Raw genomic sequence first — 22,094 nt, 5'->3', positions numbered from 1 at the left:
AAAAAAAAGGAGGTTAGGGCTTCAACAAATGAGTTTAGGTGGGGGGGGGGCACAATTCAGTCCTTAACATTAATATCCCATCCTATAATGGTAACCAGGTCTTTGCTACCTTCAAATCCAGCCAAATCATCTAACCAATCTCATATTCCCATCCTGGAGGGTTTGTTGCTTATACTCACTTCTGATACTAAAAACTATCAACTAAGAGTCAACTGTAGATTAAAGAAAAAACTCTGGCTATTTAAGTAGAAAATAAGTAACTTAATATGGGGGAATTGGGAGCTTACAACATCATGGGAAGTGTTGAGGTAATAGTAATGACCCCTAGAACAACACTACATAACTGTATGGTCAATGGAACTTCTATTGCAGCTAGAATCAGGAAGCTGGAAAAGAAGACACCAAGGCAACTGCTGGGCTCCAAGATCATGCCACGTTAGCTCCAGAGATTGGGAAATTACTTCCCTAACTAGTGTGCCTCTAGAGACATTCTATACTTGCCAAATCCACACTAGCAAAATGGGAAACTGAGTTCTTAAATCAAGATCCCTGTAAGTGCACCTGATTGGTAGAACCTGAATTATACCAGAAACTAGATGCCATGGGAATATGGGAGATGGAAGAATGTAGTTTTCAGCTTTCTAGTTACTACAGTAGCCACAGGCCCTCTAGAAAGAGGTTGGAATAGAAGCAGAATATGCCATATTTACTATACAAAGTAGTTATCACCCTGACCCTAAAACACAGTAAAAATAACACAGAAAAAGTACAGATGAATTTTACTTAAGAACATAGATGTAAAAATGTTAAAGAATCTACCAGTAAACTGAATCCTCCAGGATAGTAAATAATAATACATTGTGACCAAGTACACACCCTCCCCCCCATCACACACAAGCATAAACACAAATGTGCATGCAAACTGCAAAGCCTTGAAAACAGTCTCTTTTTATTTCTTGTTTCCTAAGTCCTTGGCATACTAGCAGCTCAATGAATAGAGACCTATTTTGAATTTATGGTGATTCTACTATAATTGAAATAGTTTCTCCTTATAATCTTTTGACTATTAAATTTTTATGAAAAATTATCTACATAAAACTATGATAATGATATAGTGAAAATAAAAGCATCTGGCATAATCTTATCTACCCTTAGTGAAATAATATAAAACAGTAACAAGAATTAACAGGCAGAACCAAGTTGAAATATCACTGAAAGATATGCTGAGAACTAAAGAAGATGCTGTAAGTATATGAAAAATGCTTTTTAATCCCCAAAGATTTTTTTTCACCTTGACACTGATTATTAATTTATCTCTGACTCTAAGTCAAATTACATGTTAGACTTCTGAGACTACCCTTAATTAAAAGTGAGTCAGCCTAACTGTATAAATTATGGTAAGCATGGGAGTTTGGCTAGTGTATTAGATCTCTGGAGTCCTGCTGCTAATCTGAGTAAATTAAATAGCTCTGCTTCTATTTATTCCCAAAGTCTGGTTGATGAATCCTTTTCTTTGTGAGAAGGACAGCAGGAATCAAAAGCTCTGCCTCTCCCCATTTATAAGTGCCAATAAATCAGATGGTAGAGGAAGAGAAAACAAAATGGATAACATACAAAATGGATAAATATATCCCCAAATAACTGAAAACAAACTCTGCAAATGATGGTAGCTTTGACTAGAAAAAACAGGAGGCACACATAAAATCTGCTACTCAAAGTATAATGAAAGACCATATTGGGGGCATGTGCAAGAAGATCTCTTGTTCCCTGGCTTACCTTACAGTGCTGGGCTTGATTGTGAGGACATCAGGAACTTCATACCTGGGTTTCAGGGGAGTTTCTTCATTTATTTTAAGCCTGAAAATATTTCCCTCTATACCATAAACTTCGGCCAGTAGAGGAACCTGGGAACAGACAAGAGATTAGTTTCAAGAGGTTATTACCCAGTGATGGTCAGTTCTACAGTCAAATTACAATAATTAGAAACTATGTTTGAATTATTATAGGCCACACAAACTGGAGGACAATGGGAATCACGAAGGAAAAAGCTCCCCAATCGGGGATCCCTGGGTGGCCCAGTGGTTTAGCGCCTGCCTTCGGCCCAGGGTGTGATCCTGGAGTCCTGGGATCAAGTGCTACGTCGGGCTTCCTATATGGAGCCTGCCTGTGTCTCATGAATAAATAAAATCTGCCTGTGTCTCATGAATAAATAAAATCTCAAAAAAAAAAGAAAAAGCTCCCCAATCTTTGTATATACTTACTTGTCTATACCTGTGGTAGAGCAAGAAATACCTTCTATGTATTCTATGGCTAGGCAAACATATAATTGTCTATACCAGGACCTTTAAGGATGAAAGAAGTTTCTATTAATAATTGTACTGAAGGATGGGCATAAACTGAAACTGTTTTTGGAAAGCTGGGACCTATGGCCCCTTGTATATACGACAAAACTGCAGATATCTTAAGAGTTTGGTGTTAAAACTAGGGCAACTGGATTCCAGCAGAATGAAAGATGAAGGATAATGAGCCATAGAATGGAAAGGAATAGAGAAAAAAATAGTGGTCTTTGGAGTTCCCTAGGATAGATGATTGTGGCTCGCTGTACCAAAATCAAGGCATTTCCTGTATACCTGGGAATAAGGTCTGGGGAACTTTCTCAAGAGGTTGGGATATTCTCAGCTTTCTTAAGAAGCTGAGGAACTTAGGTAAAATTCTGTCTACAGTGGGGCATGGAAACAACATAGAATTATAGAGAATATAGAATTTGATAAATAAAACAAAACAAACCTCAAGAGAATAGAAGTGGTTAGCTATAGGTTACAAAATGAGGCATCTAGGTCAGAGAAATATGCATTATTTAATATGCAGTCATCTTTATTATAACTCATATACACATTAGAATCAGATGTGGATCTTTAATAAAAAGTATCTAGGATCTCAAGTGTTTTTGTCTTCCATTTGTCAGGTAGTTAGAAAAATCCAGTTTACTTGAGAATAGTGGAAAAGTCCACTATACTAAAAGTAGTATCTTAGTTTCAGTATGACAAATTTTCTCCTCATAGGTATTCTGGAGTCTTTGGGTGTTTTAATGAACCTGCCCATTTTTCAGTGCCTTCTCCAATTCCTTAGAAATTTCAATGGGCACCTGGCGTATAGAACATTCTATTACTCTACTGATTCTTAAGGTATGATACACCCGAGAATTTGCTTTTCTAATCTATTGTTCCCCTTTGATCTACTCTAATGAGCAGTTTTAAAAAGGGGTCAAATGTGCCCATGCTTCCAAACCTCCATGCTTATCTTACAAAAATATCACTTACTTTATCATTCACATTACCAACTCTCCCTACCAAATAAAGGACCCAAAAGCATGAAGTATCACCTGCCAATGTTAGGCGAGGCGCCTCTTTTCTCCCCAAATCACGTTATTTAGAATTCTGAGTGATAGCAAGCAATTCCAACACAGAGCTAGTCTTTCTCAAAAAATGCTTAGTCAGAGAAATATTTTGACAGTTTTCAACATGCTGTGCCATATAGTAGTGGTTGTTGCCAGATTCTTCATTAAATCCTTCATGTGATGCTGAATTCTGGTTACAATTGGGTACATGTAATTGTTATGTAACATCTTTTTTTTAAAGATTTTATTTATTCATTCACGAGAGACATATATATAGAGAGGCAGAGACATAGGCAGAGGGAAAAACAGGCTCCCTGCAGGGAGCCTGATGCGGGACTCCATCCTGAGACCCTGGATCATGCCCTTAGAGCCAAAGACAGATGCTCAACTGCTGAGCCACGCAGGCATCCCATTTAACATCTGTTAAATGGGCAGCCCCAGTGGTGCAGCGGTTTAGCGCCGCCTGCAGCCCAGGGCGTGATCCTGGAGACCCTGGATCGAGTCCCATGTCAGGCTCTCTATATGATGCCTGCTTCTCCCTCTACCTGTGTCTCTGCCTCTGTCTCTCTCTCTCTCTGTCTCTATGAATAAATAAATAAAATCTTAAAAAAAAAAAAAACATCTGTTAAATGAAAGGGTAAACTGAGCAGGCTGTGTAACATAGTGTAGAATGGATACAATGTGGTGTAAGTAAGATAGGAAGCAGAGAGACTATCACAGCACTTAAAATAATGATTTTACTGGAACTTTGCCTTTTGGAAATATATGAAAGTAGTCAGGGCACTTAAGCAGTGACATGACACTTAAGAGTGACCAGGTAAAAAGTACAGTGGCTGTGACTGCTTTTACAGATAATTCTTAAGGTAGGGTTATAGAGAGAAGCAGAGACATAGGCAGAGGGAGAAGCAGGCTCCACGGAGGGAGCCCGATGTAGAACTTGATCCCAGGACCGCAGGATCACACCCTGAGCTGAAGGCAGATGCTCAACCACTGAGCCACCCAGGTGTCCCTTTTTCTAGCTTTATTAAGATACTATCCATTGGAAGAAAGACAGTCTCTTCAATAAATGGTGCTGGGAAAATTGGACATCCACATGCAGAAGAATGAAACTAGACCACTCACTTTCACCATACACAAAGATAAACTCAAAATGGATGAAAGATCTAAATGTGAGACAAGATTCCATCAAAATCCTAGAGGAGAACACAGGCAACACCCTTTTTGAACTCAGCCACAGTAACTTCTTGCAAGATACATCCATGAAGGCAAAAGAAACAAAAGCAAAAATGAACTATTGGGACTTCATCAAGATAAGAAGCTTTTGCACATTTTAAAAAAAAAAGAAGCTTTTGCACAGCAAAGGATACAGTCAACAAAACTAAAAGACAACCTACAGAATGGGAGAAGATATTTGCAAATGACGTATCAGGTAAAGGGATAGTTTCCAAGATCTATAAAGAACTTATTTTTTTTATAAGGAACTTATTAAACTCAACACCAAAGAAACAAACAATCCAATCATGAAATGGGCAAAAGACATGAACAGAAATCTCACAGAGGAAGACACAGACATGGCCAACATGCACATGAGAAAATGCTCTGCATCACTTGCCATCAGAGAAATACAGATCAAAACCACAATGAGATACACCTCACACCAGTGAGAATGGGGATAATTAACAAGGCAGGAAACAACAAATGTTGGAGAGGATGCGGAGAAAAGGGAACCCTCTTACACTGTTGGTGGGAATGTGAACTGGTGCAGCCACTCTGGAAAACTGTGTGGAGGTTCCTCAAAGAGTTAAAAATAGACCTGCCCTACGACCCAGCAATTGCACTGTTGGGGATTTACCCCAAAGATACAGATGCAATGAAATGCCGGGACACCCGCACCCCGATGTTTCTAGCAGCAATGTTCACAATAGCCAAACTGTGGAAGGAGCCTCGGTGTCCATCGAAAGATGAATGGATAAAGAAGATGTGGTTTATGTATACAATGGAATATTACTCAGCCATTAGAAATGACAAATACCCACCATTTGCTTCAACATGGATGGAACTGGAGGGCATTATGCTGAGTGAAGTAAGTCAATCGGAGAAGGACAAACAGTGTATGTTCTCATTCATTTGGGGAATATAAATAATAGTGAAAGGGAATATATAAGGGAAGGGAGAAGAAATGTGTGGGAAATATCAGAAAGGGAGACAGAATATAAAGACTCCTAACTCTGGGAAACGAACTAGGGGTGGTGGGAGGGGAGGAGAGCGGGGGGTGGGGGTGAATGGGTGACGGGCACTGAGGGGGGCACTTGACGGGATGAGCACTGGGTGTTATTCTGTATGTTGGCAAACTGAACACCAATAAAAAATAAATTTATTATAAAAAAGATATAATTAACATGTAACATTGTACAAATTTAAAATGTACAAATTTCAGGTTGATTTGATACTTATATATTGCAAAAATGATCACCACTATAGCATTAGCCAACAACTGCATTATATCACTTAATTATCATTTCCTTTTTTGTGATAAGAGCATTTAAGATCTACTCTTTTAGTAACTTTAAGTATTATTAGTTATAATCACTATGCTGTATAGGAGAATCCCCAGAACTTACTCATTTTATGTACAGCTGGAAGTTTATACTGTTTGGCCAGCATCAACCATCCCCCACCCCAATCATACTGTAATCATCCCTTACATGTTTAATGTTCTTTTGTAAATTTAATTACTTCAGGTCATTCAGAATTCTAAGATTTAAAAACGTGCTCAAATACAAATAAAGCTGAAATCCTGTTAGATTATGTATTGTCTCCTAAGTGAGACCTATATTTCCATTGCTTTCTCAAATTCAACTAACATTTATTTGGCATCTAATATTGTGATGTGCTGTGAGAAAGATTACTAAACGCTTAGAGGGAAATCTCAATTTAGAGATGAAACATAAAGTATTCTGTAAGTGCTGTGGGAGAACAAGAGAAGGGACTATTAACAATGACCATAAGGAGAGGGGCTCTGGGCTGTCTCTAGACATTCAAGGGCTAGCAGGACTCTTGGCAGACAAAATGAGCAAGAACATCCTAAGCAGGGAACACACAGCCTGCCTACATATGATGAACAAATTGCACCTAGTTTCTACACTCAGGGATCCTCCCAGTTTTAGTAAAATGGCTCCCTTCAAAAAAATTTTTTTTAAAACTAAAACTGGTATGTTCTGTTCTTAAGGTTGCAGCTCAGGAAACAATCCTAATTATATGAGGAGGCAGTTAATAACCTTGCTTTTACTTTTACCATAATGACCTTTTACAACCAAACACACAAATCAGAATCAAAGCTCCATTATATTTTCATTTTAACTCAATTAAACAAGTGATTTTTTTCCCCAATAGGTAATCTTTTTTAAGGTCAATATACAGATTCATTCATATCTCCTACCATTATCAACATAGCTTTCATGTTCCAAGCATATAGACTCCTTAGACATCAGTATGCTTTGCTGCTATGATCTGGCTCATGCTGTTTTTAATTGACTTAAAAATTTTTTTTAACAGCAACAGATTTTCAGAAGTCCAAAAATAAAGCTACTTGGGTTAAAGCCGGTGGGAGTGGCTCGGATGCCCTATCTCTGAGTCTCTCCCTGAACTGAGCGCTGAGACAGGTCCATGGAGACCTGGGCTCTGTGGCTGACAGTTTAAAAACCACTTCTCCGGATTTCTCAATTGCCGGTTATTGCCTAATTCTTCCACTAAAACCTTGCTTATGTTAAAACACCTGGACATGAACATTATATTCTTCTAACACATTAAGAATTTCTATATGTTCCTGTTCTTCTCCTGTTTGGACATTTATGAAAAAGTAATAGACAAATAAATGATTGAATCTCTTTCTCCAATTAGTGATGATTGGAAATGACAATGAAAAGATATGTTAACTTACAGAAACGAGATGTATAAACTAGGAGTTAGTGTGAATACTTACTTAGATCATAGTGGCAGTTACATTCAAATTGCAGCAAGATGGATTTATGTAAAACAAGTAACATTTCATTGAGCATCACCCCCTCTGTAACTGAGCATTTTAAATAATGACACAGTACGGATTTTGCTCTCTTAAAAATATTTAAAATCAGTAAATGTCCACCTACACAGAGAAAATGAGATAAATCTTCAGAGAAAGGAATACATTTTAGAGGTTCATTTTAGTACAAGTCTCCACTTGGTTTTTCATAAAACTTTATTTAAAGGCTCACTTCTCATGGTCTGGGAAAGGGTACTAATTCTCTTTTCCTATCTTATTTCTTTCATACTTATTAAAAACAAAACCTGGTAGTCTGTCATCATAAATCTGGTCTCCTTATTGTTATTTGTTTTGTTATTGTTTTTGGCCACATGAGCAAAAATATCAGATTGTAAAAATCATGGTGGTAGAAACAGCCTTGTCTTTGTCTTCAAATAGTGGACTGATCACAATTATATTAAAACAAAATTTGTTATTTACCAAGAACTGGGAATCACAACTAGTAGAGACTGTGACTGAGTTAAGAGAACAGCCCTAGAACACATGTTTAAATGGAATGGAATGGAAATTATGACTCTTGATTATAATACATATAATAATATATATATTATAATGGACATTATAACTTTTTGATGGATACAGACCTTGCCTTTCCTCTGGCACCAGGTGTCTTCACTATACTCTAAAAAACAGTTCATCTAGAAGATCTACAAGTGTGAGTAAATTGCAGATCAAGACCTCCCAGGATTCAGAGGACTAAGAGCTCATCAAATTGCCATAAGGAACTAAATGCCCCTTTCACTGTTGTAGCCAGTTTATTATCGCAAGCACTGATTCTCTACAGAGAACATCTGCAAGTTCACGCTGAGCATTAGCCTATTGGTTCCCCAAGGACAGTTAGCCTGTTCAGGTATGCTTCTGATTGTTTGGCTAGTTCCCAAATTAGCTGCCTGTTCATGGCCACCCCTGCATAAACAGTACTGGCTAACAAGTGGTAGTTCTTCCTCATCTGCTGAGGAGGTGGCTGGTTGGGCAAAATCCCATTTTCATCAGTCTTAGATGCAAAGAGAAGGGGGTAACTTCATGGAGGTGCTCAGAGATATCCCTACATGCTTGGAGATGCTGCTAGAAGTGCAGTCTCGTGAAAACTTGCAAACAGGCTGCAAAGGAAAGTAAATATGTTGCTAAGAGGTCATCCATGTCATGAAAAAGCATCTAAATTGCCAATCTAAAGTAGGTCAAATAGTGAAAGGGAATATAAGGGAAGGGAGAAGAAATGTGTGGGAAATATCAGAAAGGGAGACAGAACATAAAGACTCCTAACTCTGGGAAATGAACTAGGGGTGGTGGAAGGGGAGGGGGGGGGGGTGGGGGTGAATGGGCGACGGGCACTGAGGGGGGCACTTGACGGGATGAGCACTGGGTGTTATTCTGTATGTTGGCAAATTGAACACCAATAAAAAATAAATTTATTAAAACAAATAAAAATAAAGTAGATCAAAGACATAGGTCTGTTCTAGAGAGACTTGCTTGCACTGTTTTTTAGCTAAACTCAGAGGACAGAATAAATTTCTCTGCTCTGAAATCCCAAGACTAGATCTCTGTTTCTCAATCCAGGTCAAATTTTCATTGAAGGTAAAAAATTGATAGTAGAAAAAACAGCTCTAAAAAGCAGTCAACATTTTACTGTTAGCTTTCTTTTTAGCTTTTCTTTTGGAATTCTCTTTAATATCTAACTTGATTATTTTTTTCATCAGGAATAGGCAAGATATTATCCTGGGACCGTATGAGAAGAAAATGTATGCATTTTAACCTTAACTGGCTTTTCTTCAAAGCCTAGATGTCCTGAGCTGGAGACAACACACAGGGCAACATTTCAGCTTGTTCTGTAACATTACTGTGTCCCAGGAACATTATGTTAGCTACAAACTGAACTGTGTCTCTCTCCATCTCCAAATTCATATTTTGAAGCACTAACCCTCAATATGATGGTATTGAAGATAGGGACTTTGGGAAGTGATTAGGTTTAGATATGGTCATGAGGGTGGGGTTATGATGTTTTTAGTACCATTGTAAGAAAAAATCAGATAATTAGTTCTCCCTCCAATATATGAAAATATAGTAAGATGGTAGTCTATAGGCCAGGAAGAGGGTCCCCAAAGACACCTTGATTTTGGATTTCCCAGGCTCTAGAACTATGGCAAATAAATATCTGTTGTTTGAGATACCCAGTATATGGTATTTGTTATGGGAGCCCAAGCTAAGACAGTGTTGAATGAAGCTTGTTTCTGTTTCTTGGTTGCTTATATTGGGAAGAAGGATTTTAAAAATTAACAGATCTTGACAACAGAGTTACTGCTGTAAGAGTTTTAATGATGTGGGGGCAGGCACTAAGAATGCTGGGTTTGTCAGAATCTGCTGGATCAGTGAAATCTGAGAACTGCAGCTGTGAGATGAATATGATCCTCTTAGACTATGGGCTCTATCTCTCTGAACCTGAAGTAAAAAGCTATCATTCTGAGTAAGTAGATATGTGCAGCTTGTTTTAAACCTCCAGACCACATCTCTACTGTAGCCTAAGTGAAATCTCCATGAAACACCCATTTCGTTCCAGAAACAACCTTTAAATGGAGGCTGCTTGACTATACAATGAGCTGGATCCAAGGTTCAGACAATTTTAGAGATTACTGTCTGGATCTTCATTGTCCCTCTCGGACTGACAAAGGACATAAAATCCTAAATCCCTCTTAGTCATCTCAACTCCAAGTGACAAAGAAAACATTAAATTGGAATTCAGCCCAGAAATTCAGGGTAACCCCTGACACTATACATTTGCCTGAGAGCAGAGCCTGCAGATTCTCTATGCAGCCCCAATATTTCTAATACCCTAACATGAAGTCTGTTCCATGGGGCCCTCAAAGTTCTCTTGTCCTGGGGGCCACGCTGTTGACATCCTGGATAACCTGCCCTTGCTTGTTGAGCTTCTCAGCTCCCTTCTAAGCCATGTGCTGTCTTGTGCTGAGATCCTGTGGGTCCTCCTGGACTGTAGCTTCTTTTCTTTGGAAAGCATCTAGATCTAGTGGGCTCTAGTTCTGGCACCTGACCTGAACAGCATGTCTCTCATGTTTTCAAGCTCCAAAGAGGATGTGCTTAGAGAATTGATCTATAGTTTTGTAAAAGGTAGTGTGTGGGGATCCACACTAACTGCACTGGTATCAAGATGAATAGACATTTGCATTCTGACCCACAGAGTGCTTTTGCCTCATTTACTTTACTTCACCATGAGTCTTCATGACAATATACTGAGGCTCCTCAAGGATGAAAGTGATTCTTGCCCCGACTATGGGATAGCTACAACTCTCTGGGTTTAGACACATTGGAGACAGGAAGGAAAATGAGCAAATACACATATACATACACACACACGAAAGAAAAAATAGAAAAAACAATAAAGAAAGGAAGGTGCCTGACATTCTGGTGGCAGGCTTAATGACCATGACTCCAGGAAGGTTTCTAGTGGACTCCTTGCATTTCCTGGAGCCAATTGTTTCTGCTGACCCTGAATATAGAGGATTGGCTGGGTGTCAGGCCATGTGCGAATGGCAGGTGGATTTCCAGGAAGGAAATTAGTGATACTCCATGTTTCCCCATGAATAGCTCTCAACCTATCCAAAAAAAAAAAGATTAGTATCCTCCTGGATCCAGTTGTAGAGGACCTATGACTTTGTGTGTGGGGGTACCATGAGCTGAGAACTCAAAGGTATCAAAAATGCCAAGCAAGGGAGCAAATTCCTTCAGGGAAAAAATAAGTGGTACAAAAGCAAGACCAGGTTTCACAGAAAGGTTAACTATCCCATCTGTGTAGTTAAGAGGCATGAACTAAGTATACCACTACCATAATACACCCAAAAGTAACCTGAAGTTGGGGACAGGTGATAGGAATAGAGAACATAGAACTGTTGATATGATTTTAGCCCTTATTTTGAATTCAGGCCAGAAAAGTGTGTAAGAAAATTCCACATCTATGAAACAGCTAAATTTTCTAAAACTTTGTAAGGAAGGCAGACTTCCTCAGTGTACAGTTGATCCTCCAGTCTGGGAATAAAGTTAGAATTCTTTGCTAAATTAAAGGTCTTACAAATGTTATAGAGAACCCCCTGATGTGGAGCAGTTTTTATTGTCTTCTCTAAAGAGGTTCCTCAGTGCAGCACCACAGGGTGAGACTTATGGTCACCAAAGGGAGATCTCTCACAGCTTTGCAGTGAAAGGGGATTTCTTCTCAGTCACCTGTTAGGAAACCTAGACTGCATGGCTGTAAGTATGTCTTTTAGTTACATGAACTACCAATTAAACCAGATTGGTTTGAGAAGCCTTAGAAGCATCCGAAGCTTTTAAGAAGACAGGAAGGATCTAGAAGTGAGGGTCAGGCTAGGAGCATCAGTACTTGTGCACAACTTCTTGGCTCAACCCATACAGTACTTCCTCCTCTGCGACTGGTCCATCTAAAGTAGCATGGGGACTTGACAAGTGAGAAAAAGTACTTAACATACTGTTCTAATCCCTATAGTATGTAATAACTAGAGCGATCTGATAGTGAAGCAGCTCAGGAGACGGAACATTTATAACTTAGGTTTTCAACTATACAGTCCCTTGCTCCCTCGGCCCACCCATATTTTGAAATTTGACACCACGGAATCTGTACCTTGCTCAGGCTGCATGCTCAACTGTACACTGTGTAATAGTAACAAAACATGGGTGCTTGATAGATGCAGGTGAAAACTCTACTAGCTGCATAACTTTGAACAAGTGACTTTCTAGTTGCTTTTCTGTATTATGAGGACTAGTTAAAAGGAAATAACATTTGTAAAACATCTAGGAAAGTGATACACAGGCAATTTGTAGTCAGTATTCACATTACTTTTAAAATATGTAGATATGGGGACACCTGAGTGGCTCAGCGGTTAAAGCGTCTGCCTTTGGCTCAGGGCGTGATCCCGGGGTCCTGGGATCGAGTCCCGCATCAGGCTCCCTGCATGGAGCCTGCTTCTCCCTCTGCCCCTCTGCCTATCTCTCTGTGACTCTCCTGAATAAATAAATAAAATCTTTTAAAAAAATATGTAGATATGAAAAAGATGACATTACTTCTCTAACAAAGTTTATTTTTGAAGCATACATAGTTTTAACTAGCCTTTGTAGAAATTTACTTCATTCGAGCCCAATTTAATATAAAAAAATAATTCTCTGTAGAAAATACTTCTGTCTCACCTTGGTTGTTTCATTGATGATGTGGAACTTGGTGCTGTCTTTGCCAGTTGTGACTGAGTCTAGTAATGCCTGATAGGTGGATCTCCTGGAGAGCTGATGTTTCTGACGCCTGCAAATATAGAGTATACAAATAATTGAGAATTTGTGACTGTCAGTATCTAACAGACTATATTATCACGTGGAAGTCATTAAAATTCACTATGATTGTAAATGAACTCAGCCCAGATAATATTAGTACTCCAATAAAGTACTAACAGCAGTACCTTATTATTAGAGTGCTAATAAAATTAGTATTAATAATACTAATAAAATTATTCAACATAGAACTGCTCAAGGATGCCATTTGTCCTCTTTATTGAGAAGGTGGCAGGTTTCATGGATGGTATTTATTAGCTTGTTAATTTTCCTTTCTCTTTCCATGAAATGTACACTTTAATAGAAACTTAATAAATTCTAATAGAAATCCAATACAATCCAGTGATTTAACAAAATGATCAAGCGTTCTCTATTGAATTCTCTCTAAGGTACATATTCAGAACTTAAGTGATCTTGGGAATCCCTGCGTGGCTCAGTGGTTTGGCGCCTGCCTTTGGCCCAGGGCGCGATCCTGGAGTCCTGGGATCGAGATCACACAAAGACAGACACTCAACAAAAAGATTTTTTTTTTTAAACAAAAAGATTTTAAAGAAATATTTTTTGAGGCTCTGGAGAAACAGGTAATCTTATAGCGTGGTGATGGGAGTACAAAATGGTACAATCCCTACGGAGGGGTAGCTGGTAATACGTAAAACTTTAAATGTACTTATTCTTTGATGCAGCAATACCATTTCCGGAAATGCATCCTATGAATACACCTGCATGTGTAAGAAATAATATATATATATCAGACATGATACTTCAGCTACAAGATTAAAAACTCGAGGATCTAGCAATAGGAAGGAGAATGAATATATTATAGTACATCCTCCCAATGGAATACTACACAGCTCTAAAAAGAGAGTACAATCTCTATATACTCATGCAGAGCTCTTCAGAATAAACTATGAAGTAGGAAAAAAGTATACAACCATGTATATAGGAAGCTACTTGGTATAACAAAGGCAGTGATTAAGAATATCTGCGTTACAAAAAGAAATACTGGGAGAACAAATAAGAAATTAATAAATCTGGTTACTTAGAGGGACAAGATGTGGAACAGGGTGGTAAAGGATAGGCATGGGAGTAACACTTTCCAAAGTATATCTTTTTACATTATTTGACTTTTGAAACATGTAAAGGTATTACCTATTCAAAGATATAAACACTTTTAAAATAAAATATATATTTATTGAGAAATTTAAATAAGACAATAGTAAGTGTATAAAGGTAAATGTCTCCTATCTGATAAATTTCTTAATGATTACATTTCCTAGTTGACCCTTTCCTTAGAAAGCCTGTAAATATTGCAATATTGAAATGTTTTGATCCAGGTAGTACATTTCCTCTCCTTACCTGTAGAAAGCAATCTTGCTGCAGTCTTTGAAAATGTTTTTATCCACAGCTTCATCTTCAACACTAAAAAAAAGACATTTTAAGACACTTATTTTCTACAAGGTTTGTGAGTCCATTTTTTGTTCCTTCTCTGAATGCAGGTCAAAAACTTCTGCAATGCAAAATTGTGTCATGGCCATAACATGACACAATAGCATGTGTGGTGCAGAAAAACATCCTTTTGTAAATCACCAAGGTAAACAACAAAATATCAAATTCTAGGATTACTCTGAAAGCACTGGAAAAAGAGTATTGTTACTCATAAGGAAGGGTTCTTTTAAAATAATTGAAGGGATGCCTGGGTGGCTCAGCGGTTGAGTATCTGCCTTCTGCCCAGGGTGTGATCCTGGAGTCCTGATCGAGTCCCACATTGGGCTCCCTGCATTGAGCCTGCTTCTCCCTCTGCCTCTGCCTCTGTCTCTCTCTCTGTCTCTCATGAATAAATAAATAAAATCTTTTAAAAAATAATTAAAAATAAAATAATGACTGAAGGCTACAACTACAACAGTAAAATCAGAAGAAGCAGAAACACACAAAAAACTCAAACCAAACAAAAACAATCCACTTATTTATTCAATAAAATATTTTCAGAATATCCTTACTGAGTACTAGGGTCTGAGGAAGATATGAAGGACTGTGTCTGAGCTTCCTACAAGAGCTTAACCAACAAGCACAAATCAACCTGACAAATGCTCTGTGCTCTGCTTGCACAGAGGTATGTGCAAGGGCACTAAAATAATAGAAACAGACGTAGAAGCAAAATCTTTTGCTTTTTAAGATGCTGCTGAAAATTTGGAACCAATGTTTTTTAAAACCAAATTCCCAGAACATTTGTTTCTGGAATAGAACGTGAATACGATGCATGTATATTGCTAAAAATATGTATTTAAATTAGCCTCAAGTGGCACCTGGCTGGATTAGTTGGTCCGTGGAGCATCTTGATCTTGGGGTTCTGAGTTGGAGCCCCATTTTGGGTATAGAGATTACTTAAAAATAAAATATTTTAAAAAAACACATTAGCCTCCATATGATTAGAACAACCATAGGCTGTAAGGAGGAGGGAAAGAAACACACTGGTCTTCAGGCAGCCGTGTTGCTGAATACAGCTGTAGTCAGCAAGTCTATGATTTTTTTCTTTTTCTTTTTTTTTTTTAAGTCTATGATTATCTAGGAAACTATGAACACACATTTCAAGATATTAGGAAAACAAGCCCACACAGATACACTTGGCTGTACTTAAAAATTATTTTCTTGGAAGTCATCAAATCCTTCCCTGATGCAGTCTTTGTCACTGTTTCTTTTAATCAAGTGTGCAACAATTAAAGAAATTTGCAGTCTTTGCTTCCCAGCTTTGAAGAATGAGCTCTGTAATAACATAGGAAGATGGGGCTATAGCTGAACATGGAAGGCTACATGCTTGAAATTCACGTGTTATAGTTCTGATCACAACTCTTCCACTGTTTTGTAAGTAAGGACTTTATGAGGGGCTATTGATAATCGACTAATTCCCTGGGGAACTGAAAAAAAAATTTTTAAGTACACGAGTATCAAACATGCAAATAAGAGGTCATACAATCAGTAAAACCTTCAAAACCAGAATGCTGCTTTCAGGTTTTGAAAGCAACTATCTATCCCCTGCTGTCTGGATTCAATAGTCCTTGCAGAGGACCACTGGGCCTTTACCTGATTTCCTCTTTCTCAGCAGCTTCCATGGCTTCCTAGTCAATCTGATTGGCTTTCAGCCCTCAGGCCAAGGCCAAGGGCCGTCTTGCTCAATACAACCAGCACTTCACCACTGTCAGGTCCCTTAAGGAGTAACAAATCTATACTTATTCCCGGGTTTTCCAGGCCCAAATTAGCGTTTCTTCGGGGATTTATTTGGCCAAATTTTCTTGACTACTAGTGCCCGACAAGGAACTGCTTTCATGAGGAACCGAAAGCTGTCTTGGCGCGGTGGAGGGGGCGTGTACTCCAACAGCCCCAGAGGATCCAAGTCAAGAGCGTGAGAACCAGGAAGTACCCACACCGCTTCCCTTGCCTGATCCAGGCCAAACCTCTGCAGGTTTATCTCAGTGACCGTCACGTTACTGATGTAGAAACCTGACCCATTCTTTCCCTTTTTAGTTTTAAACAGAAAGCGCCGCTCGGCTCTGTGCTGAAGGTTGATGTTCTCCGGCCAAATTCTGCAACTACTGAACTACTTTTCAGGGCCAGAACGGTCTTTATAAAAGGGCATATCTACCACAGTAGATACCGTTTAGTAAGTGCTTATACTCTACCCCTGCCAAATTCCAACCTTTGATTAAATACCTCCAGAAACCGAAACTCACGACTACACGCCAAACAGGGGGACTTACGGCTTCCCCAGACTTCCGGCCCCCGCGTTTGACTTTGACTTAGAAGGGATGAGAGGCTGGGGCGAACGAGAGGAGAGAGCCAAACGCTACATTGGGAGCTTGCTTGGTCCCCAGACCCTTTAAGGGCCGGGCGACGGCGGAGCCGACCGAAGCGCAGGTGGCTGTTGGTGAACATCCCAACGCTCCTAGGTGACCGGGTTACCACGACAGGACGCTAGCGCCGTAGGGTCTGAAACTCACACGAGGTGGTGACGGCTGGCTTAGGGAGGGGCTGCTGGGTCGCAAAACAAACAAGCCCCGCGAGGTTTCGAGGACCCGGATGATCCCGCCCCCAAAGCGGAGCCGGAAGAGGGCGGGGCGAACCGGAAGAAGGTGAAATGCTTTCGGTAGGCGCTCCACGGCTGTGAAGATGGCGGCGGCTGCGTGGCTTCAGGTGCTGCCTATCATTCTTCTTCTTTTGGGGGCTCAGCCGTCCCCACTGTCGCTTCTCGGTGTAGGACCGGCACCTGTCGCCGCTGCCGACCGATCCAAGTGGCACATCCCCATGCCGTCGGTGAGTGTTCACTTCAGAAGCAACTGAGCCTGGAGGAGCAAGGGGTGGGGCTACGGTGGCCCTAGGGGTCCATGAAGGCTCCGCAAAAGCCCGCTTCCAAAGGGATGGAATTGCCTGGAGCGTCTGTGTCGCTGGTTAGCAGGGATCCACCTCCTTGGAGCGGAAAGCCGTGCACTTCGGTGGGTAGGTTAGCGGAAATGCCAGGGCCGCTTCAGGAGCGGTGAGGAATGGTGGAGCGGTTTCTTATCAGCCAAGTCAGAACTTTGAATGCCTTAACTTGAGACGGGTAAAGGATAGGTGGAGAACGGTTTCCCTTTCAGCCGAAGTTTCTAAGAATTCAGTGACCCCGAGTTGGATGAAAGAGATCTGTAAATAGGTATTTTTCTTTCTTTTTTTTTTTTTTCCCTCTGCACTTTGTTGTTGTTGTTGTTGTTGTTACTGGATGATTCTCCTTACGAAGTTGTTTGGTTTCTTTTGAACTCTGGAATGGTTATTCTAAGCTTTGCTGTGTGATTAAGAAGCCTCGGCGTTTAAAAATGTATTCTAACATGAGAATGGCTGAAATGGAAGAAATCGTATTCTAAAATTTGATAGGTAAAAAGATAGTCTTTCTGCTGGACGATTGACTAGGTAGGTTGACCCTTTCTGTCCCTCCACCCCCTCGTTTAAACCTTATTTGAGTAAGAGCTGTATGGTTCTGTGAGCCAGCAAATCAGACGCACGCAGGAAATGCCAAAAAAGCGTTTTGTCCTATTGAAACCACCGTGGCCTTTTTGTTTCCATTCTGCTCTGCTCGCTGGTTGTAATGTCCAAATCTTATTTAAGCTTTCATATGGCAAGCATTATAGCTTTTGTTCATTTGGTGAAGAATTTAAGGTTCTGAATTTTAGGTGCTGTTGCTAAAATGGTTAATAGTTAAATCTATCTGTTCATAGAATAGTTTATTTGAAGAAATGATTGGTTATTCTGAAGAGTGGTTAGTGAGTAAACTGATGAAGGAGTACCCTCTATGAAGATTTAAGTTGGGATTTCTGGCGCTTTTTTTTTCCTAGAGTCCTTGCTTCATGGCCTGTGGGGGGTAAAATTGTGTCTCTGCACCAAGCTATAAAATTCTGCATTTGGATATGGTTGAATTTTACTAAAAGAAAGGCTATTGATGTATTTTTTTGTTAAGAAAACTAATATTAACATTTTATAAGTTTAGGTTTTTATAACAATTTTTTATAGTCTGCCTTGGGAATTAAAAGTGATCTGATGCTAATTATCTTTCTCTCCTTTATCTTCTCAGGGGAAAAATTATTTCAGTTTTGGAAAGATCCTGTTCAAAAATACCACTGTCTTCCTGAAATGTGAGTTTTTGCATTTCATGAAATTTTTATTTGAGTTTTTGAGTGATCTTTAAACTTCCAAATGACCTATTTTCTATCTCTGATCTACTCTAAATATAAGCTTTGAAATTTAATAGTCCGGCACTATCTAAATAAAATAAATATAGGTAGTGTAATTAAGGGTTTTTTAACTGAGTAATCTTAAGAATACTTGTGTGAACTTTATTTTCTTCTCTTGTTTTTCTGGTGTTTACTGTATACAATTAGACAAATTGTTTGATTTGTCTTCATGGTGTTTTAATCTGTCCTGTGTCAGAGAGATACCACTGATTCTGCTTTTGTGTGCTTGTTAGATGTTTACCGAACACAAAAGTTAGTTTTGTCAGGCCTTTGGCTCTGAATGAATATGTTCAGTTAAACCTTTGTTTACAGGAGTATTTTATTATTTGATCTTTGGAAGAGGAAGCTCAAAGATATTATCAGGGAAAAGGGATTATTAGAACAAAACCAGTCTGTCCAGTGAGAAAACCACTGTATCTGAATCCAAAATATCCAGTTACATATTAAAGAAAGACTTCTTTTTATTTTTGAAACTGGCTTTATTTTAGGGAACAAATGATCACGGATAGCTCTGTTTCAGGATCAGGGATAAAAGTTCAGATCATCCATGTGTGCTTCTATGAACATCTTTTTCCATGAAAGTGCTGCAAAGTTATAAGTTGTAGTTGGATGATTTTATTGTCTTAATCATTTAGTAAGTAGTTATTAAAAACCTGCTATGTGCCAGGCAATGTTTTAGACAGCAGGGAAGTGATAGAAAAGGCCGTCTCTCTTACTGAGCTTACAGTCTAGCAGCAGTGAAGGGGAGTCAGTAAAGTTTCTATGAAGAATAGACTATATCTATGAAAATTCAGTCTCTTGACTAATGACTTAAATTTGATTTAAATCATATTACGCAGAATAATTTGCTCTGTCTTGTGAGGTTGGTATGGTGGATTAGAATAATTTACAGGGATAGCAGTATTTGGGCTTTTGGAATGGCCTGACAGCCTGCATGCTATTCTACCTTTCTATCGTGTATAGTCTTTTCTCATCTATTTTGATCAAATGGTGCTTGGCCAACTCACACAAGCTCCATATTTTGCAGTGTCTACATTTCATTTTTTTGGAGAATTTGAGGCTCCTAAAAATGTTCTTTCATTTTGTTACTTCTCTGCTTTCTCACATTTACTTTGTCTCTGATTTTATACTTTCAGGGTTATAGTATACAGCTTTCTGTGAAATTGCCAGGACCATTTTTGCCTCTTAATGCCATCCATTCAAAGTTCTGGATGGTGTCTTTTTAACATAAATAGTAATATTTTTGCAGCCAAGTTTTCCTGCAGATCTTCTGTTTAGGGGATTTTCTTATTGGCTTCTATTTAGTTAATTCCATCTCTGTATGGTTCCTCTGAGTAGTTTACAGTGAGATTGCAAATACCCTTTATATAATTTTCAGAAATTCTATTTAGCACATCAGAGTTCTGTGTATTTTGATTGAACCTTGTAAAAGTATGTCACTTGAAAATTAATTTGAGAAAACAATTTAAAACAAAGAAAAGGGAAAGGTTATAATTTTAGGTGTGCACTTTTTGTTAAGAACCAAAAATAGATTCCTAGATGCAGTCATATTTATCTTTGTGACATTTGCTTGAAGCAGGTATCTTCTAGTATATTTTCTGTAACGTTTCTGGAATCAAAGATAAACTGACTTCCAGGTGGGACAGATGATCAGTGATATAGTCAGATTTATGCTCTCAGATTTTCAAGCTAATGTCTTGGTCCTCTAAATATTGGGTTCCAAAGTATGTTTAATGAGATCAAGGCCACTCTGATTTTTGTGAGGTTCCTTGAGGCCTCTTTTAAGGTGGGCTAAGACTCTTTTAAAGAGTCTTCCCTTTTTTTCTTTTGCTCTTCCTACCTTCCCCAACCAGGTGATTTTTTTTTTCTTTTTCCTTAGTTCTTTCTGTCTAGTTTGGTATCTTTCAAGGTCTAAGCTATTAATTTTTCTCTCAGTGGAACTATTTTGACTACTGCCTTGTGATGTCCCTAATGTTATTCCTTGTTTCTCCAAATAGAATGTAGCTTTTTTAAGATCCCGTTCTCCTACGGCCTAACACAGTGGCATGTAGCTTCATATACTTAAGTGCCCTGTTGAGTAAATATTTGAATGATAATAGAAGACTGGTTTTAACTTGGGACTGCTCTATCACTTCTAGTTTTTTCCCAACAGAGAACCAGAAATTGAGGTTTTAAGGCATAAAAGTAGATACAGTTAAGCCGGTCAAAAACATCTTCTGTGAACAACAGTACTTTTATCTGAAGAATATCCAGTTCTTTTTACGTATATTACTTTATTACCTTGTGCTTGGAGAAAAGATGGTCCTTGAGTATCTAAATTTAGCAGGAAAGATAGAATTTTAGGAAAAATACTTTGGCAATCATCTTTATTCACAAAGTTTTCTTCTTCTATAGTTGATGGAGAGCCTTGTGATGTATCTTTGAATATAACCTGGTATCTGAAAAGTGCTGATTGTTACAATGAAATCTACAATTTCAAGGTAAGGAGAATAAAACTAATAGACTTTCGATATCATCGGGTCCTAACCTGATAGAGGAAGGAGTGTTGTGTAGCTAGGAGGAGAAGAGCTGAAATTAGAACCTGGGCTTCCCAATATATAGACCTACCATGCTAGCAGTTCTCAAACTCTTTGGTCTCAATCCTTAAAAACTCCTGCAGACTCATGCTCTTTTTGGCAGCACTGTAGGAGTGAGGACAGTACTGACTCCTATCTTTGGTCCTCCATCTTGTTCATGTTTGCTCAGTTACTTCTCTTGTGGGGCTATGTGTTCTAGTCCCCCTGGAGATTAATACACATAACCTTAGAACCTCCCAAGGCCAGGATCTGGGAGGCTTGTTTTAGCCTTCCATAAATCTATACATAGTTTTTACCCTTCCTGGTGCACACAGGTGGTGCCACAAGATCTAATTAATGATTAGCTGTTAATTAGGTGCATGCCAGCCCTTTGGAGGTGCATGGGAATTCTTTGATCTCACGATAGTGCCCTTCTGTGCATCCCCTCACTGTATAAAATCTATAGACAAAGGTCTGGATTTTGTGGAGAATATCCCTGCAACTGCCATGAATTGTCCTCTGCCCATTTCCCTCCCCCATCAGTAAGTTACCCTGAATAAAACTACATAAACTAGAGAGTTCCCTGCTTTGTTTTTTGGTCTCAAAATACTTTCTTAGTTTGAGGAATACTTTATTGTCCCTCCTCCACCTTCTAACAAGCACATATACTAAAATTGCAGTAATGTTGAGAAGATGAGCATGGCCTCTGCACAAGGATGATGCAATTCATGAAGCATTCCATATTAAAAAAAAAATTACTGCAGTGTCCAAAAACCTTTTTGTTCATGTGGATCACTGTATTAGAAGTTACAACAGAGAATACAGAAATTTTTATTAGTGCATTTTAAAATAGCTGTAATAAGCCATTACATGTTAATAAAATATTTATTTAATGAAAAATAACTTTTTCAAAAAAAAAAACTCAGAAGAGTGGTATTATTTAGTGTTTTTGAAAGCCCTTCATTTAA

General features: G+C 38.8%; 2 protein-coding genes and 1 pseudogene across 11 annotated transcripts in view; 2 read left to right on the top strand and 1 right to left on the bottom strand.

The window, feature by feature from the left end:
- Positions 1-17,101, bottom strand: part of GANC (glucosidase alpha, neutral C) — a 75,286-nt gene extending 58,185 nt beyond the window's left edge. The window contains exons 1-6 of one of the 5 annotated variants that reach the window (XM_038580155.1): positions 16,811-16,830; positions 15,897-16,019; positions 14,175-14,237; positions 13,486-13,537; positions 12,684-12,792; positions 1,777-1,904 (exon numbers count right to left, since the gene is read on the bottom strand). In XM_038580155.1, coding sequence (XP_038436083.1) covers positions 1,777-1,904; positions 12,684-12,792; positions 13,486-13,537; positions 14,175-14,229 — 344 coding nt within the window. In that variant the 5' untranslated portion in view covers positions 14,230-14,237; positions 15,897-16,019; positions 16,811-16,830. The other 4 variants (XM_038580156.1, XM_038580154.1, XM_038580153.1 and 1 more) reach the window with 4 other exon arrangements.
- TMEM87A (transmembrane protein 87A) overlaps positions 16,895-22,094 on the top strand; it is a 38,194-nt gene continuing 32,994 nt past the window's right edge. Inside the window, exons 1-3 of one of the 6 annotated variants that reach the window (XM_038580173.1) lie at positions 16,895-17,123; positions 18,412-18,472; positions 20,966-21,051. In XM_038580173.1, coding sequence (XP_038436101.1) covers positions 16,980-17,123; positions 18,412-18,472; positions 20,966-21,051 — 291 coding nt within the window. In that variant the 5' untranslated portion in view covers positions 16,895-16,979. Of the gene's footprint in view, positions 17,124-17,176; positions 17,303-18,411; positions 18,473-20,965; positions 21,052-22,094 lie in introns of those variants that run through there. The other 5 variants (XM_038580169.1, XM_038580167.1, XM_038580168.1 and 2 more) reach the window with 5 other exon arrangements.
- On the top strand, positions 21,776-21,874 carry LOC119866984 (annotated as a pseudogene).

The sequence above is a fragment of the Canis lupus genome, chromosome 30 (assembly GCF_011100685.1).
Source record: "Canis lupus familiaris isolate Mischka breed German Shepherd chromosome 30, alternate assembly UU_Cfam_GSD_1.0, whole genome shotgun sequence".
Classification (NCBI taxonomy): Eukaryota; Metazoa; Chordata; class Mammalia; order Carnivora; family Canidae; genus Canis; species Canis lupus.
Note: the sequence above shows the minus strand (reverse complement) of the source record. Positions and strands in the feature narration are given on the sequence as shown.